General features: G+C 48.6%; 1 protein-coding gene across 1 annotated transcript; it reads right to left on the bottom strand.

The window, feature by feature from the left end:
- Positions 1-302: 302 nt before the first annotated feature.
- MAP6D1 (MAP6 domain containing 1) lies at positions 303-14525 on the bottom strand. The gene is made up of 3 exons (XM_054282777.1): positions 14003-14525; positions 3682-3799; positions 303-1156 (listed from the first exon to the last, which is right to left on the bottom strand). The coding sequence occupies exons 1-3, from the start codon at positions 14500-14502 to the stop codon at positions 1079-1081; spliced, it is 696 nt and encodes a 231-aa protein (XP_054138752.1). The 5' UTR covers positions 14503-14525; the 3' UTR covers positions 303-1078.
- Positions 14526-17342: the final 2817 nt, after the last annotated feature.

The raw sequence follows: 17342 nt of genomic DNA on the forward strand, positions 1-17342 counted from the left end.
AAAAATCAGCTTCAGAACAATGACACTTGGAACGGCCTATCTCAGAAATGACAGATGGCTTACATTCTACATTACATTTCTCTTTAAGAAGAATATCTAAGTAACATTCACTTGTGGTTGTTCCTAGCATTAGCATTACCAATATACAGGCGATAATTGAGGAATTTCAAGGCAATATTTTCCACCTTGCATATGCAAAGAGTTAACATTTATTAAAAGTATAAGCATATCCTTTTAATTAAAGGATCACAAATTGCTTTAGGTAAAATCCATGTACAATATTTACAGTCACCCTAACAGCCATACAAGTTATGTAAGTATCTTAGATCCTCTGGAGAGTACAGGTGGGTGCCTGGCTGTATCCATGCACTCCTCTCCACACCAGTCTGGTGCACTGCTGTCAGGGCTGTCTCCTGGAGTTCAGTCCTCTCTTGCTCCTGCATCAGCTTTTTGGAACTATCCAGCTTCCCAGCCTTAAAGGCCCAGGACACTGCATGTGCCAGATTTATTTTAGAGTTCAATGACATTGGCTTCCTCCAGCTTCTAAAACAACTTTGGAAGTTCAGAGCAGCCCCTTTGAAGCTGTGCTTTCTGGTGATGCCATCTCAGGTCCTACTCCCAAACCCCCCCAAGAAGCTCAGAAGTCAGCCAGACTACTCCCTCTCTTTCAGTGGCCTACTTAGAGGGTGTTGCTAAATAAAACTGGTTTGGGTTTTAATTATCCATCCTGCCTGCACCCGTTTTCCCTCCTACCCTGTGTATTTGTGAGTGGGGCTGCTGCCTGCAATCCTGCCTTTGCTGCCCAGAGTCAATCTCCTAATGTGACGCCAGCTGGCATAGTAATGAACCTGCTCCTGTGAAAAACTAGGTCACTGCTTGCAGCGTGCTGTGCCAGCTCTGAACCAAGCTTTGCGGTTTGTTGTGTGAACAGAAAGTGTGTGTGCATGTCATTAATCACTGGAGCTGCTTCTGGTAACACCGGGCCTTTGATCTTAACGCTCCTCATGAAAATTGCATAGTGGTACATCTTAACAGCAACTCCAGGTTTGAGCTGCCTGGCTGTGAGGAGGGTCCAGGTTCACACGTTGAGGATCCGTGATGGCGCCTGGAAAACAGCAGAAGGGTTGGGGGAGAACCTGGTCTTCACCTCTGGGATCTAGAGGGGTGAGGAAAGGAGAAATGCACATTAGTGTCACACAGGATACAACTGCCAAGAGTTTGAGGGGCCTGGGATGTTGTGAGGATCCATCTGCTCTCCCTGTAACCATGCCCAGGTGTTAACCCAGTGAGACTGGTCTTGCTGTACAGGGTGATTCAAGGGCACGTGTGATGCTGGCAAACACTCTGCAAGCACCACAACAAATTCACTGCTGGATGGGTGCTGGATTGAAGTGAGAGGAATTACAGTGGTGTGTGTCTGGTCCTCAAGCTTTTGGAGAATGCCATCCAGGCTCCATCAAAATGTTCCACTGCAATGCTTTGTGGGGCCACAGCCCATGTCTGCTGTGAAGAGAGGTGCAGACCTGGAGGACCCAAAGGAGAGAAGCTGGTTACTGGAGATGCCAGGCTGTTAAACTACAAGGACTTGGATAAGGATGTAGACTTCTCACGCCTGGAGGAAAGGCAGAGATAACAATGGTTGCTTTCTCTGATGTCTGTGGAATCAGAATTTCATGCAATATGCAGCCCCTGTAGTTGTACTGAAGCATGAAGGACACCTGGATGCTTCTGTCATCCCTAATGCTGAAAACTCAAAGGATTTTATATAGGACTGGCTGTAGATGTGCATCCAGCCCAGGACTCGGAGTGAATCTGGCCATAAAACATGAAAGGGTTGAAAGCTCTGCTGGCTATGCTGATGGCACCATCCAAGCAGAGAAAGAAGTGCAAAACTACAGACAAAGAGAGTACAGGGAAAGCTATTGATCTCTGGTTGATGTTGTTTCATTGTTCTGATTTTTCCATTCCTCTGGGGATGCATCTGACACACCAAGGAACAAGTGCAATGTCATAAAAAACATGCACAGCTCAGTGGCTGGGGAGAGCCAGCAGCCTGGGTCCTGCATGCTGGCTGTCAGGACACACCAGAAACCTGATTCCCATGTCTGGCAAAGCCAGGGGCTTCAGGTGAGAGGGAAAATCCTAATGGCCAGGTGTGAACCAGGGAGAAGTGCCTTCTCTTTGGACTGGTGGCTTCTTGGCACCATCTCCATTCCTGGCTACACCTTTGCCATGCTGTCTGTTAGACAGACTGTGATGGTGCCCTGGGGCTCCAGGAGGTGGGACCTTTGCTTGCATGGTTCAGAGAGCAGTGGCCTTGGTAGCATGTGTTTGTGTCTAGGATTCTAGGCTTTGCTTTCCCTTCCTCAAGAACTGGGATAGGGACCTTCAGGGGTTTATCTGGAACCCCCTTCTTTGCATCATTTCTGACAAATTGGAAAACACCATGTTTTTACTCCCTAGGGTCAAAATGCAAAATTAAATTAACAAGGGTCAAATAGAACGTTAAAGGGTTAAATGCAAGGTGTATCCTCATCACTGCACCTCAGTAAACAGCCCAGGCTATTCAGAGCAAGGAGGAAGTTTTGGTGAGGTTTGCACATTCAGTTTTGCCTGAGGTCACTGTCCCACTTTCAGCAGAGCTGGCTATACCCACCCTGAGCCTTGTTGCAGCAGTGTGCCAGCAATCCTCTGCGGAGGAGGCACTTGACTGTGTGCTGATTAAACACTTCTTCCTTGACTCCTCCAAGGCAAAGATTTACTTTGCACATGTGGCCCTGGAGTAGCTGCTGTTACCTCTGCTGGCACAGCTCACTGTGGCTGGGGAGTTCAGCCCCAGCCCTAGCTCTGCATTCTGACTCATTCAGTGCAGCCTGTGAACAATTCCTGTGCTGTTCTCTTTGGTGGTCTAATGCAAAAAGCAGCTAAAACAGAGCCTTGTCAGTGTGCACTTCCCTTTCTTCTAGGGATGGGGAGTGTGGGGGGCCCTGTCAGGGAAAATGCTGAGCACAAAATGTTTCCTCATGGGATTTTCAACAGCACCTGTATTTCACAGCCAGAAAATTATCTTTGCTGGTATAGAGAAACTCACAGAAAAAAACTGTAGAGACTCACAGGAAAATCCCAAGGAAGCCTCAGAGCTGTGCAGCTGTTCGTGTGTCCTCCTTGGCATTTATACTGGGGGCAGCTTCTGCCCACACCAGCAAGGGGGAGTTTTGTGCTGTCTGGGCAGGTGCTGTTCCTTAGGCAATGATCTGCAGATCCCCAGGCAAACACCTGTGCCCAGAGGCCAAATCTCTCTCTGCAAGCCTGGTGCTAGTCCCCACTGACTGCTGCAAGTTAGTGCAGGAGGTGTCAATGGCACCTTACACACAGAGGGGTGATGGCACACACCTTGTACATATGGTGTCCAACTGAGGGAATTGTAAATCTTGAACTTCTTTCCAGTTTAAAACCTTTGTCTTGGGCTGAATTATGATCAGTTACAGTATGACATTGTCTAGCATGCCTTTCTGAAGGGAAGGGATGGCCACATTACCTAATGGGCAGAGACAAAACAGTTGTCCACAAGGATGTGGCTTCATCCTAATTGCACCTCAGCAATCAAATATGAGGAGTTCCAGATGTGCACTTTGGGCATTATTCACATTGACTTTAGGATTTTTAAAAATAGCTAATTACCTTAAAGTCTGCCTTGTAGCTTGTCTCTTGGACAAAATGGTCTTCTGGGATAATGAAACCTTGTTTTGACTTTATAGGCTTGGATGGTTTTGCTCCAGTCCATGGGCGATACTCTTGTCTGAAATGAGATTGTCAAGACAGAAGAACTTGTAAAAGACAACATTATCACAGGGTACTTCTGCTCAGAGGGTTACAAAGGCAGAAGACAAGGTGGGATGCAAGCAGCTTGCAAGGCTGACTTGTCTGAGGCACACCAAGTGTTGAATAAAAGAACTGAGCCTAGCAGCCTGTCTCTCTCAGAAAGCCCAGACTGAAAGATGGAACAGGGCACACACTGGGCTAACTGGATTCCCTGACTTAACTCTTCTTTTTTTCCTACAAAATGTGCTCTTTCCTGGAGGTCATTGGTGCTTCCCTCCTGGATAAGAAGTAGCCAGGGTAATTTTTTGCATGCTAGCCCACAGACCACTTACAAGGTAAAACACTGTCTGGCACATTGGCCACTCACATTTTAAGACACCTTGGTCTGATGTGTGGCCCTCACAAAAGCCAAGAGCCTGCTGATGTTCCCACACTCGGCTGTGGCTCTCTCAGCAGCAGTGTTTGCCAGTGTGTGCTGTGCTGCACAGCTGTGGCAGCTCAGCCTGAAATGCATCCAGAGGGAGACACCGTCTCAGCTGGCAGATGCTCATGCTGATGATTTTCCTTCAGATGGGGGGGAAGTGCTTTAAATCTGCATGAGGATGTCTGAGAAGGCACTGCTGCTCCAAGAATAAGTCAGCCAAGGGTCATCTGAGAAATGCACAGACTGCACTGAGAAAGGGGCAGCACCAAAGAACAGCATTGCAGGGTCTGCTTAGTTCAGCTGCCAGCTCCCTTCTGCAGCTTTCCCTCAGATTCCCTGCACCCTTTGTCACAAACCGGCCTCACTAGGGCCCCTGCCATCAGGACTTTCTGGGTGCTGCAGCAGCAGCCAGCTGAGCTGTCTTGTTGCTCAGAGGAAGACAGAAGTCTGCTCTGTTTGTGTGTGTATCTCTGGCAACGAATTCAGGCAGCTTCTGTGGCAAAAGGAGAGGTGACTAACCGAGATGTGACAATCTTATTTTCATCCCCTGCCATGGTTCAATAACCACATTTTACTATCTGCTTGTATACAGGATCAAGGGGTAAGACTGAGGCTTTTTTCAATGTGTCAAGCTTATCTTTGATCACAGCCTTTCTGAGTTTCATTTTCCCAAGCATGCTATTTGCTATATTTATAATAGCTACAAATTCCTCTTTTAAATCTCTAACTCAAAATGCATAAGTGTGAAGTATTATTTTAGAATGAGTAGTTTGGACTTGATCCTTTTAGTATATTATGGACAATGTCCTATGGAAGAACTTCCTGCTGTTGGAAAGCAAAGCCAGGCCCCTGTCAGGGCTGTCTGTGTTGCATTGCAAATCTTGTTTATAATCAAGCAGTTTGTTCTTGCTGTCCTGAGCTGCCACCTTCTGCCTTCTCTGCACCACGCTGTTTGAGCCTGCTCAGGCAGCAGGTGAGTGCCCACACAGCATCCCTGGTGCTGGTGCTGGCATTCCTGCTCCCTTCCTGTCACACCTCAGGATAAGGCAGCACTTTAGAAGAAAGGTGATTTGGGCCAAGCAATGCCCCAAGAAGGCAACCTTTCAGCAGGGAATCCCAGATGTGAATGAAAGCAGAGCTAAATCTGACCTCTGTCCTGCTGCACAGCCAGAGAGAGGACACAGCTAGTGGGCAAAACAGCAGCAAAATGGTACAAAACCATCAGTTACCTCCCCACAGTTTCTAGGAACTGGAACCTGCTGCTCCACATAAAGCCCCATTTCCTCAGGAATGCTGGTGGCATTGATTCCTAGCCATTCATGCCTGTGCTGACTGGTCTCCCTGCTGCAATGGAGTGTGTCTCCAGCTTTCAATGAATGACTGTGCTGCCTGCCTGTGCAGCCAATTCTGTCTCAATGCTTTATAGCAGATCATTTGCTGATTTGGCAGGCCCCCAAGCACAGTCCTTTTGGATCACAAGACCCTCGTTTTGGCTGGAAGTCAAACCATTCTCCTCTCAGCCTGGATAGTCAAAACTCTTTTTGAGGCACCTACATGCACTGAGGAAATGCTCCACACAGAATCAGAAACATAAGGGCAGGTACAGTCATGGCCCACACCACAGCAGCATTTCTGGTTTGGAACTGGGAGTTTGCTCTGGGGGAACCCAGAACTCTGAGCCAAAAGTGAGGGGCAGAGCAAAACAGAGACAACTTAGTTTGACTCATTTTGGGAGCTGAGGTACTTAACACAAGAAAGGAATATTATAACCTTTGGTCAAGAAAGTGCAGCTAACTAAATTTGCTCTGCTTCTAAGCTTGCAGGACACATAAGCTTGTATTCCCATCTCCAGCTGCATGGCCAAGTGTCAGAAAGAACACGAGCCCAAATATCAGTCTTGGAGTCATCAGTGGAGTCAATCTGAGCAAAGCCTGGGGAAGAGGAATGACCTGTTTTTAATGTTACTTAGTTTAAGATGTCAAGTGACAAGATTAGTGACTGTCTCCCCCTTTGTACCCTGTGTAGTGTGACATCCAGCTGCTGCTGGGGGTGAATATGTGAGACTGACTGTTGCTGCTGGAGACCACGATCTTCATCCTTCCTGCTGCACCCCTCTCCTCCTCCCCCTGTGCCTAGGCAGCAGCAGTTGTCAGGGTACTCTGGGACTGCAAGGACCTGCAGTGGAGGGAAGGTAGCCTCCAGGCCAGAACTCAGTGACCAGGCTCTCCTGAGGTTCTGTTTTGTCCTCCACTCTTGCAACCTAGAGGTGAGATTTTTGATCTCCATGAACAGAAATGACCTGGTGGTAGTTGAAGTACTAAACCATTGGGGTTGTGAAAGAGAAAGACCTCCTGAGTAGCACACAGGTTTTAAAACAGCAGAGATCAAAGGGGAAGGGCTGGTTTTTATGTACTGCTGTTTCTCTACCTCTAACTCACTCTAGGAATAATTAAGAAGCAGCTTTTTGCCAGTGGGTTGCCCCAGTGCTTTGATCATATAAATCACTGCTTTTCTTTGCTCTTTCTCAAAATCTGTTAATAGAGCTTGAGAAAAGGCATTTCTTTTGTAATGTGTGGGGATGTGTCTGCAGGGGAAGGTCTGAATCAGTGCAGTGTGGAGAGGGAGGCTTGTGGCCTGCTGGGACAGTTTCACCCCTGTGGTGGTGAGAGATGGAGCAAGTGGGAGTACAAATAATGCATAGGCTAGAAACAAAGACAAACCAGCACTGGACTGTTAATTACCAGGGTGTTGTGATGAAGCCCAGCATTGATGAGAGCTGCTTCACTGAGCTGCTGTTTATGAGCCACCTCCCCCTGGGGCGAGCAGGACTGCCTGTACCAGGCTGTCAAACAGCTGAGACAGGGACCAGGCAGGAGAGATGGCCCCACCATCATTCACCAGCATGGCCCTGCAGACTTCAGGGCATGATCTGGGAATGATGCATTTGGGATTGGTCCTTCTGTTCTTTCCAGCCACAGTGTCTGCTGCTGCTGCAGCTCGAGCAGCTGGATGCTGTGACTACACAATGACCAGCCTATGTGCTGCCTCCAGCTCTTTCCCCATTCCATGTGCTGTACCAATGTTTGTGCTTTGCAGAGAAAGCTGTCTGCAAAATCCTTTTTATTTCACTAGTGACCTAGTGAAAATCTAGCCTAGAAAGCTTTTTAATTTCACCAAGGTGAAGGGCATTTCTGTTAGGGATAGGGAGGCAGAGAGTGGGAATCCCAACAGTGCTGTTTGCAGTGCTGGGGCTGCTGTTTCCATACAGATTTATCTTCAGCACTGATAGTCATGGAGCACCAATGCCAGAGCAGTTGTCATTTTAGTACCTCATCTTTATGTCACAGTTTGCTTCCCATGATTAATTATCACTGGTGGTTCTGAGCCACTGCATAACATTTTTTATATAAGAATTGGAGAAAAAGGCTCATTCTGTATAGCTGACCATAACTCAGAGCTATGCTGCCTGACCTAGTCTGTGTTCATTGCTCTCCCCTCTTCCTTCTCATACCCAGCACACCAGTGACAATTAAATAGCACCATGAACATTCTTCCAAATTTCCTTTTAGAAGGAACTTGTGTGTACAGCTTGGGCTGTCTGTTATTTTCTTTTGAAAGTACATACTCTAGAGTCCCCTGGAGAAGTCAGACTGGTGTGGGAGAGGTTTTGCCTGAAGGTGTGGGGTGTGAAATGTCTCTGTTTGCAACACAGCTCTTCACAGACTACTGTCAGGGCTGTTGTGGTTTGCCCAGGCAGAGCTGGGTGTTCAGCAGTGCTCTCCCAAGGGACAGGCTAAGTCCACTTGTTGGCAAAGCCCTCCACAGGTCAGGGAGGGTGCTATGATGTCTCCTGGCAAATGGAGGATTGCAGATGTTACAGTGAGAGCTCTGCATGACAGAGTCAGGAGCCCTCCTGGATAATGGAGCCATTGAACTGCTTCTCCTCTGAGCTGTGTCAGACACTGGTGGGGTGCCCTTCCAAGCCTCAGACACAGAGGCAGATTGTGCCCATCCCCCTATCCAGCCAAAGAGCCCAGCATGAGGATAGAAATGGGGGAAAGGCTGAAGGAGGGAGGGAAAATAGAGGGCAGAGAAAAGACGTAGCAGAAAGACAGACCAACACACAGGAATTACAGAGGAGGAAAGCAGAAGCCACTTGGATATTTCCTGTCTCAACTCTCACCTCCAGTAATGTCAGGCAGTACCTGGAGCTGTTCATAAGTCACAAGAAGGAAGCAAGAGCAAAATACTTGAATGAAAGTACAAGACAAAAGCCCTAAGACTCAAACTGTTATCTTAGGGTGAGTTTTAGGGAGTTGTTTTGCTCACAGGCAGATGCTCAAGGAAGGAGCAACTACATTGGTGTGACAGGACAGGCAGCTGCTTCTCATTTATCAGAACTATGTGACTGGGGATGTGTGGGTAGGTCTGAGGGTCTTGACTTCTGCCATCCACTCATTTTCCATTCCTTCACTCTAACATAAGTCTGAATGGACTTTAAGTGGAGGAAATGCCTCCTACTTCAAGGAACATCTTTGAATCCCACATTTCAGTTTTACAGCACAGCTTGCACAACAGACACCCTCTCTATCCCCACCCCACTGTGTCTCTCTCACACACCCCTGTGCCTCTCCAAGCCCTCCCTGCCCCAGCCAGGCTATGCAGTGCACAGTGGCACTCTCTGGATCCATCCCAATGCCTGCACCAAGCAAGCTTACTTCTTAAATAGCATAAAAATCAGGGGCTTGAGTATTAATTTCCCCAAGCAGCGAGATACTTAAGAATGTAAAGATAACTGTAAGCCTTGATTATAAAAGATTTACTGCTATTATGAAGGATAAGCATGCCTTTAAAGATCTTGCTGGATCAAGGATGGAGCTCCTCATACACAGTACTATTAACCCTGCAGGCTCAGGTGCCTGCTCTGATCCCACACATTGCTGAACATAAGCTCAGGTATTTTCACTGCTTTCTGCACAGCAAAATAATAAGATGCTTTTCAGAGTGAAGCAGTCACCAGGGTTCACTTCGCTTTTCTGCACAAGCACTGTTTGAAGGCAGATGAATGTTCAGGCAGCCTAGTAACACACACTGAGTGCATCCATAGATATGGGGAAAAGCCTTCACTCTGTGCTGTCCCTCCTGGTCAGGGATGTCTGCTTCATGGTCATGGAATGGCATGTGCTGAATATTTGTACAAGAGGATTGGAATTCAGTTTGCTGAGGTATCTTCCACCTGATATTCCCAAAAATCATGAGCAATGGCACAACAGACACCTTTCCTCTTAATTATTCCAGCTCTTTATGAGGTTTCTTTTCATCAGAACAACATGGCTCACTCTGGGTGAGCAGGAAACCCTCCTGATCTTAAGGCCCCAGTTTGGTGTTATTCACTGCTGTGCTTCCCAGGTGCAAACAAGCTGAGTGCTCTTGACTCTCACACCTGCTCAAAATACCTGTCATGGAAACCCCAAGTGCAGAGACTGGGCTCTGCTCAGGGCCTGCACTGTATGTGTGTGCAGAAATTTGCAGTCATCTCCCAGTTCCCCAAGTGCCAATACAAGTAAAGATGATGGGAAAAGAGGCAAAACAACTGCTCACAGCTCTGGTGCAACATTTTCACTTACACACCTGAAGTGTTTTCCAAAAGCTGGCAGGTTACTGAAGGGAGAAGTGATGTCTGTAGTGATTTATAGTGTAGCTGAGCCTTGAACAGGGTTCTCCTCCCAGCAGTACTGACCCTGACAGAGAGGCTGTGCCTTCATCCCTGTTGCCTTCTAACAAGGTAAGAAGATGACATCCAGAGAACAGAGCCAGGTGAGGATACCTGCTGACAGCACCACTTTCTCTCACTCTCTGTTAAGGGAGCTAAGTAAAGCACTTCTCTATTTCTAGACTGTCTGCTGAATGCAATCAAGACCTAGTACTACAATTAATTGTGTGCAAAGCCAAAAGTACACAGCACCTGCAATTTACTGCTGAAGGGAGAAGTCACTTCCGTGACACCAAAGGACAAAACCTTGGGAAGGTGCAGAGAGGCCACTCAGCACTTTCTTCTGCCTCCTCCAGCATCAATAAGGTGTAATCTACTGCAACCCTCTGCAGCAGTCCCCAGGATCTTTTCACAGTTGGAGCACATTCCATTTTAGGCTTTCAAGTGCAGCTTGTATTGATTTGCCTTAACCTGTGTGCCTGAGTGTGCTTGAGCTCCCACAATGCAGCCCCATTGTGTTTGACTTAATTTAGACCCTGCAAAACTCCAGCCAAAATTCAGGGACTGGAGGGAGAGAGAAGCTGCCCAAAGATCTGGGGACACAGGGCAATAGGGCAGGGAAGTTGTAGGGCAGTTTGTAGGGCAGGCAGTTGTACTGCCCTTCCAGCTTTTATTCAGTTATTATTTCAAAATACAAAAAATCTTCACTTCCTCAGGAGTACAGGTATTGCTCCAACACCCCCTCCACCTTCATTTTTACTCTGGCCATAGATTCCTCCAGTCTCAATCACTGATCCCAGAGGTTTATTTTGTTCTGTGAAATGCCAGGTCATGCTGAGCAGCTTCACTATGTACAGACAGATTTGTGTGCAGCTTTGTTTCCTTCTGAGCTTAGCAGAATGCAGAATGAAGGCTCACAGGAGCATTGCACTGATACACAAAAGCACATGAAATGGTGCTGAATGTTACAGGGGACCCAACACTACCCTTGGGTGCTGCACAGAAACAAACACAACAGGCTGCCAGAGTCAAAATTCCTGAATTAAAAAAAAACCCAAACTAAAAAATCTAAAGAAATCCCAACACCTTATGGAGTGAAGCAAGAAAACCACTATTGCCACTAAAAGCATGGAGTGGACCAGGTATCAATGCCAACTCTTCTGCATTGTCTTGGTCAAGACAGACTTGATTTGTCTTTCCCACTAAGCAAGCCCAGGCAGCTGTTGAGAGCTGGCACAGTCACAAAGTACAGGTGGAGGCTACTGCCCAGCAGTGCCCACACTGCAGGAGCCAATCCTCCAGGAGTCTCACAGTGCATGGCTGACCCAGCTGTGCACAGAGCCTGCTGGAGCACCTGGAGCACAAAGGACTCCAATGACCCATTTCTCGGGAGCGTGGACAAGCCAGTCCTCAGGGCTGCCCCAGCTCCTCACTGGGCTGACCCACAGGGAGGCTGATACTCCTGCAAGCAGAAAAGAGGGAATCTCCCTAATATTCTCCCTAGCAAGGCAGTGAGACTGTCTCACAAAAAACATGTGTTCTCCTACCTTTGCTTCTCTCTACCATCTGCTGCAGCGGTCCCTGACTGCATGTCTCTGTAGGATGTCTTCCTTTTTCTGCCCCGAAGACATCATGGGGTTCACCAACCTCCTCCTCAGGACACAATGGGCTGAGAAACCCCCTTGCTCTGCCTCTGCCACAGGTGATCTGACTTCTCTGCTGCCCTCACACCTCTGGGGGAGTACAGTCTACAAGAAGTCAGGAGATCCCTGTTGCCAGAGCACAGTGGGGCTGTGCATGGCCACCAAGGGACAGTTTAATAAACAAGGAGGGTGTTTATGGTCTCAGATACCGAGGCAGATGAAGAATATCAATCCTTAATGGTGCTGGTCAGCTACTACCTGAATAGTGGACAAATGCTTGCAGACTGCAGTGCTGCCTTTGGAAAATGAGGTAAGAGGAGAGGAGTGAACTGTAGTGGTTTTCATGGAAATGTCCTTGTGGGTTGTGAGTGCTCAGCTTACCAAAGGTGGATGTGCTGTGATCAGCCCTTCCCTGCTTCAGACCGCAGGAGTGCCATCACTGAAGCTACCAAATACAAAGCCAGTACCCCAAGTGTAACTAATAATGTGTGTAACTATGCCAAATACATGCTTAGTCTTTAAAAAAAAATGAAGTGAAAATATACTCTTGGAGCCTGTGAAGCTACTGTGAATTTTTCTCCTGCTGCTTGTTGTGAAGCCTGTGTGCTCAGTGGTACAGCAACTTAAATGTGATGTTGTACCAGGTGAGAATCTAAAGAAACTATGGGAATTACTGGAATAAGGCAAAAATGGTTTGACTTACATAGTTCTGTCTGCATCAGTTTACTGTGCCTTCAAACAGCCTAAAGGTTTTATATGGGAACTTTCTTCTGGTGTGGCTGCCCTGGCTTGTGCCTCCATCCTTGCCATTAACTGCTCCTTCTTTCAGCTCTGAGTAGTTCCTCAACTACCTTGAAGTCTTACTTTTTGTAAAATTTGTTTTGGTTTGCATGTTGGTATGTTGCCCCAGCCAGTACTTTGTCCTGTGATCTGTAAACTTCTTGTTCTTTGATGACAGTAGTTGAGAGCCTTGTGTAAGAACAGACAAGTCAGAGGGAAGGAAGGAGACAGCAGTGACTCTGAGCCCTTGAACAGCTACAGGAAAGCTGTGGCTCTAATGCAGGCTGATGCAGCCTTCCCTTGAGTCAGGCTGAAAAGGCAGGGGAGGCTTCGACAACGAGGTGGAGATGGATGTTTCTGAAAGATGAATCTTGCTAATCTTGTTCTACATAGGTTTCTCTGAAATAATTCCTTGCTGGTTTGAAATTTGAAAGTGCTTTACCTCAAAACCAATAATTACTCTGTGATTGTCCTGTGAGATGTGGCAAAGGAGAAAACAGCACATAAATTCAAGCACTGCAGTTATCCTTTCAGTCTGCATGTTAACTGCACATAGCTGCCTGTGCAGGAGGAGTGGGATAAGCAATGCTGCTGTGCAGGCTGGTAATCCTCCCTGAGGCACCCAGTTTGTCTTAAAAGCACTGTGATAAATAATCTAATGAATTGCAGGGATGAAATTTCCCCTAGGTAGATAATAATATGCAATAAGTGCCTAAATACTTGTGAATCAGTTAGAATAAAAATAATTACTCTATTAGTATACCTCATAGGTATATTAAAACCTGCCAAACATCATTATGAGGGAGCATGTGGTAACAACATGAAACTGATACAATATTCAACAGCAGCACTGTAGGAGCTGAAATCCCTCTCCTTCCATGGAGGATGTCAGTAAGAACAGAAGTTGGGTTTAAGTGCATTCCACCTAACTGCTTGTTCCCAAAAATAAGCATCTGTAATCTGTCATACTGTTCAGAGGGAAAGGAAGACATCGGTAAGATAAAGCACTTAATTTTTAAAGCTTCTGAGACAAGTGGTTTGTGACAATTTTTTCCATTGCCCATTAGATGACATAGGGGATATATCCTGCAAAATGTCTTCTTGTCTGACTAATCTTTTAAGGCTGTAATTTGGCTCGCCTTGAATGTCGCATTCCAGGAGTTTTAAAGGGAAAACGATGATGGCACTAAGGGATGCTGCTCTCGGGCACGGACGGGACTCGGGCAGCTGTCGGAGGTGCCGTGCCTGCCGGCAGCGGGTGGGTGAAGCGCCGCTGCGCCAGGGCCGGCATCATGGAGCTCTCTCCTCTCCCGGACCGCGGGGCGCGCACCGAGGCCGGCTCCGCTGCCCCGCACGCACAGGGGTGGCCGGGGCCAGGCACCCGCCCGGGGCACAAGAGACGCCTTTAAGGACAGCATTTCCAAAAGCAAAGGCGGCTTCGGCGAGAGGCTGAGCCCGCCGGCGGGCCGGCAGCCCCCGTCCCCCTCCCCTCGGTGGCGGCTCCCCCGCGCCGCGGCCGCCCGCCGGCATCCCCGCCCCGCGCTGCGGAGGAGCGGCCCCCGCCCGCGGCAGGAGCAGCCCCGGCTCGGGGCGGAGCGGGGACCGGCCGGGCCCGGTTACCTGTAGGAGGTGGTGTGGCCGCCGTCCGCCTGCGAGCGCGGCCGGAGCTGCTCGGGGCCGTCGATGGCCGGTCTCCCGCCGCCGCCGGGCAGGGCGCAGGCGGCGCGTCCCGGGGCGGGCTGGGGGGCGGCCCCGTCCCTCCCGCCGCCGCCGCCGCTACTGGCGCTGACCCAGGGGAAGTCGTCCCTCCTCGGGAGGGGCCACGCTCTGAAGTCCCGCCGGTACTGGGTCTCCGCCGCGAAGGGCTCTTCGGCGGCGGCCGCCCGGCTCTTTCTGCGGCCGCTCGGCTTCCCGGCGGCGGGGTCCCGAGGGCGGCGCACCGGGGCGGGCGGGCGAGCGCTGCCCCGCGGAGGGGGCCCGCCGCGCTGGGGCGGCCCGTCCTCCTGATCCTCGATGTCCGAGTAGTTGTGGATGGTGAGCGGCACGGAGAGGTCGGACTTGTCCAGCTGGCTCCAGAAGCGGGCCAAGCAGCACACCCGGCTGATGCAGGGCCAGGCCATGGCCGCGGCCGCAGCCCCCTCCTCGCCCGCAGCGGCGCTCGCGGCTCCGGCGCCCGCAGCCGGCCGCGCTCCCGGCTTCAGCCCTCATCGGCGGCAGCCCCTCCTCCCGCCGCCCCCTTCCCCGGTAACGACACCCCCTCGCCGGGATTACGGCCCGCACACGTGACCCGGCTGCCGGCGGGAGCCCCGTGCAGCTGCGGGGGCTGGCGGCGGTGCGAGCGCGGGGAGCGCGGCCGGCACCGGACCCCGCCGGGCTCCGTCCCCGGCTGCCTCCGGGGGCACCGGCTCTGCCCGTGCTGCTTCGGGTCCCGGTGTCTGTCGGTGCTTTGCGAGCCGCTCTTTAGGTGCCCGGGAGCGCCGCAGCGCGCCCAGTGACGGCCCCGGCCAGGAACGCTGCTCCGCGCTAGCCGGGTGGTGCTGCTCAGCTGTGCCTTCGAGGCAGCCGTAAGCGTTTGTATGCGAAACCTGGCGCTTGTTTTATAAGTGATCTCAGTGAGAAACAGCAGCATTGCGATGTTGGTTTCCAAGAGCTTCGTGCAAATCCTCACCTCTCATAATCCACCTCCATTTACATTACGAGTTTAACCAATTCACTTTTTAAATACTATTAGCCAAAATCCAAGCATCTATTATATATCTCAATATAGGACCTACATCCTTTACTGTTCACCCGAGACTGCAAATTACAGCTTTCCTTTTACACATTCAGGTTCAAACCAAACAGCCCTGGTACAAACCATTGAAACTGACAGAATTACATCAGGAATAAAGTCAGGCTTTTGAAATTTGACATTTTATGGCCGGTAGCCACTTATTACATAATGCTCCTCCACAATTCCCCATTCAATGGGTTATTACCAAAGCTGAATCTTCCAAAGGGTCACCAAACTGTGAAATGCAATGCTGTAAAAGTGAAGAATGCAGATAAACTGATATGCCACCTATTGGAAAATCTATTAAAAGGCTAACAGGACAGGCATTTCATTTCAGAATATAATAATCCAATTACAGGTGCTTATCTGATAAGCAAGGGGTAATAGCTTTACATTGAGAGAGGGCAGGTTTAGATTAAATAGTGAAATAAATTTTTCCTAATGGAGGTGGTGAGGAACAGGTTGCCCAGAGAAGCTGTGGATTCTCCATCCCTGGAAGTGTCCAAGGCCAGGTTGGATGGGCTTGGAGCAACCTGGGATAGTGGAAGGTGCCCCTGCCCCTGGGAGTGGGGTAGAATGAGATGATCTTTAAGGTCCCTTCCAACCCAACCCACACCATTCTGTGAAGCATTATTAAGAAATTAATAATGCAATGGAAGTTGAGAAGGTAAAATTTATTGCTTTGTTTCAGCTAAGCAGTTTCTATCCTAGTGAATTAGCACCTCACTTCAGTCCAGATTTACACCTGCTCCTGGGGTGAAGGAGGACTAGGAATCTGCATATGGACTGGGGCAGAACCTCTCCTTGAGTGTTTGGCCTCCCTCTGAAACACAATCATGGCACAAAAGGAAATTCCTTTGCACATGATCCTGTTGTCCTAAATATCTGATTTAGCACTTGCCCCTGCTGCTACCAGTTTTGATTTCACCATCCCCCCCTCCTCACGTCAGCTGGGGCAGGATGACTCAGAAATGCCAGGTAAAAACATTTTGATCCCAACACAGAACTCTTGTCCAATACTATGTAGGCTGTTGGATGCTGTGTTTCATTTGCTGTCTGAAAACTCCACAAATGTAATTCTACTTTTAGGAATATCCAGGGAGACATTTATGAATTTTCTCCTGCTCTTGGTTTTCTGGAACTGCTCTATTCTATGTTGTAATTTTAAAAAATACATTGTATCTGGTAAAGAGAAACACTTTTTACAGCCCTGGGAGAAAACAGAACATGTGCTTTATCATGTTATCAGTGGCACAGTACAAATGATGCTCTGATCCTTGTTCCTAGGCCTGACTTAGCAAAATGCATTGAATAAATCGGATGTCTCTGCTCATCCTGTGCCTGACACTTCCTAGCACTGAGTTCAGCTCTGGCACTGCATGTCTCTGAGCCCACCTACAGCATCAGGGAGTGCTTGCAGCAGCTGCTCATCACAGCTTGTAGGATGAAATTGGCACAAAGGCTAACTCAGACAGGAAAACCAGAAGATGCTGGATGAGATTAAAAAGTTGTCTGCATTTAGAAGATTTGTCATGATTAAAAGCTTGGGAGGAGGAGGGGTGGAATACTGCAACACTAAGACAAAAGCCATCAAATCAGAAAGCAAAACAGCTTGCTGCCAGGAATGGGGGCTGAAAGCTCAAACAGTTTTAACACTAAAATGAAATTCCAATAGAGCAGATCACTAAAGCAAATTATTCCTTAAACATGGCAAGGCCAAAGCAGACTTTAAAGCCACTGAAAAAGGATCAAAAATTGTGTCTCTACATGATTAACCACGACTTTTTACTTATTGCTGTTTTCCTACACAAACACTAGCTGTTGTCTCTGCCAAGTGTCCACATAATCACCACATTGTATTTTTATTCACAATAATCTCTTTGAAAAGGGAGGGGAAAGTCTTTCCATGTGGTTGGTTTTGTTTTAGGTGATTGGTTCTTTTTGTTTTCTTCTAGGTTAGGATTTTGGGCTTTTTCTATCATTCTTCTAATTAATTTTCCAGTCAAAGGTGTGACTAAATGCTGAGATACTGACATGTGCTGATGCCACATTTTGCAAGAAGTGCATACTTGCTTGCCAGAAAGGTCTCTTATGTACTCTAGTGAGCTGTTGTAATTTCAGGGCATTCCTTGTCTCTGTGTGTGCTGTGCTGTGCTGTGCTGGGCTGTGCTGTGTGTGCTGGGCTGT

This window comes from Melozone crissalis, unplaced genomic scaffold (assembly GCF_028551555.1).
Source record: "Melozone crissalis strain CALT ecotype California unplaced genomic scaffold, PUWL_Pcris_2 ptg000034l_1, whole genome shotgun sequence".
Lineage (NCBI taxonomy): Eukaryota > Metazoa > Chordata > Aves > Passeriformes > Passerellidae > Melozone > Melozone crissalis.

Excerpts from the sequence above, each read along its gene's own strand:
- MAP6D1 (XM_054282777.1), bottom strand. The coding sequence starts at position 14,502 with ATGGCCTGGCCCTGCATCAGCCGGGTGTGCTGCTTGGCCCGCTTCTGG. Across the intron at positions 3,800-14,002 it reads GGCCACACCACCTCCTACAG|ACAAGAGTATCGCCCATGGA; the intron begins GTAACCGGGCCC and ends ATCTCATTTCAG. Across the intron at positions 1,157-3,681 it reads GCTACAAGGCAGACTTTAAG|ATCCCAGAGGTGAAGACCAG; the intron begins GTAATTAGCTAT and ends TCACCCCTCTAG.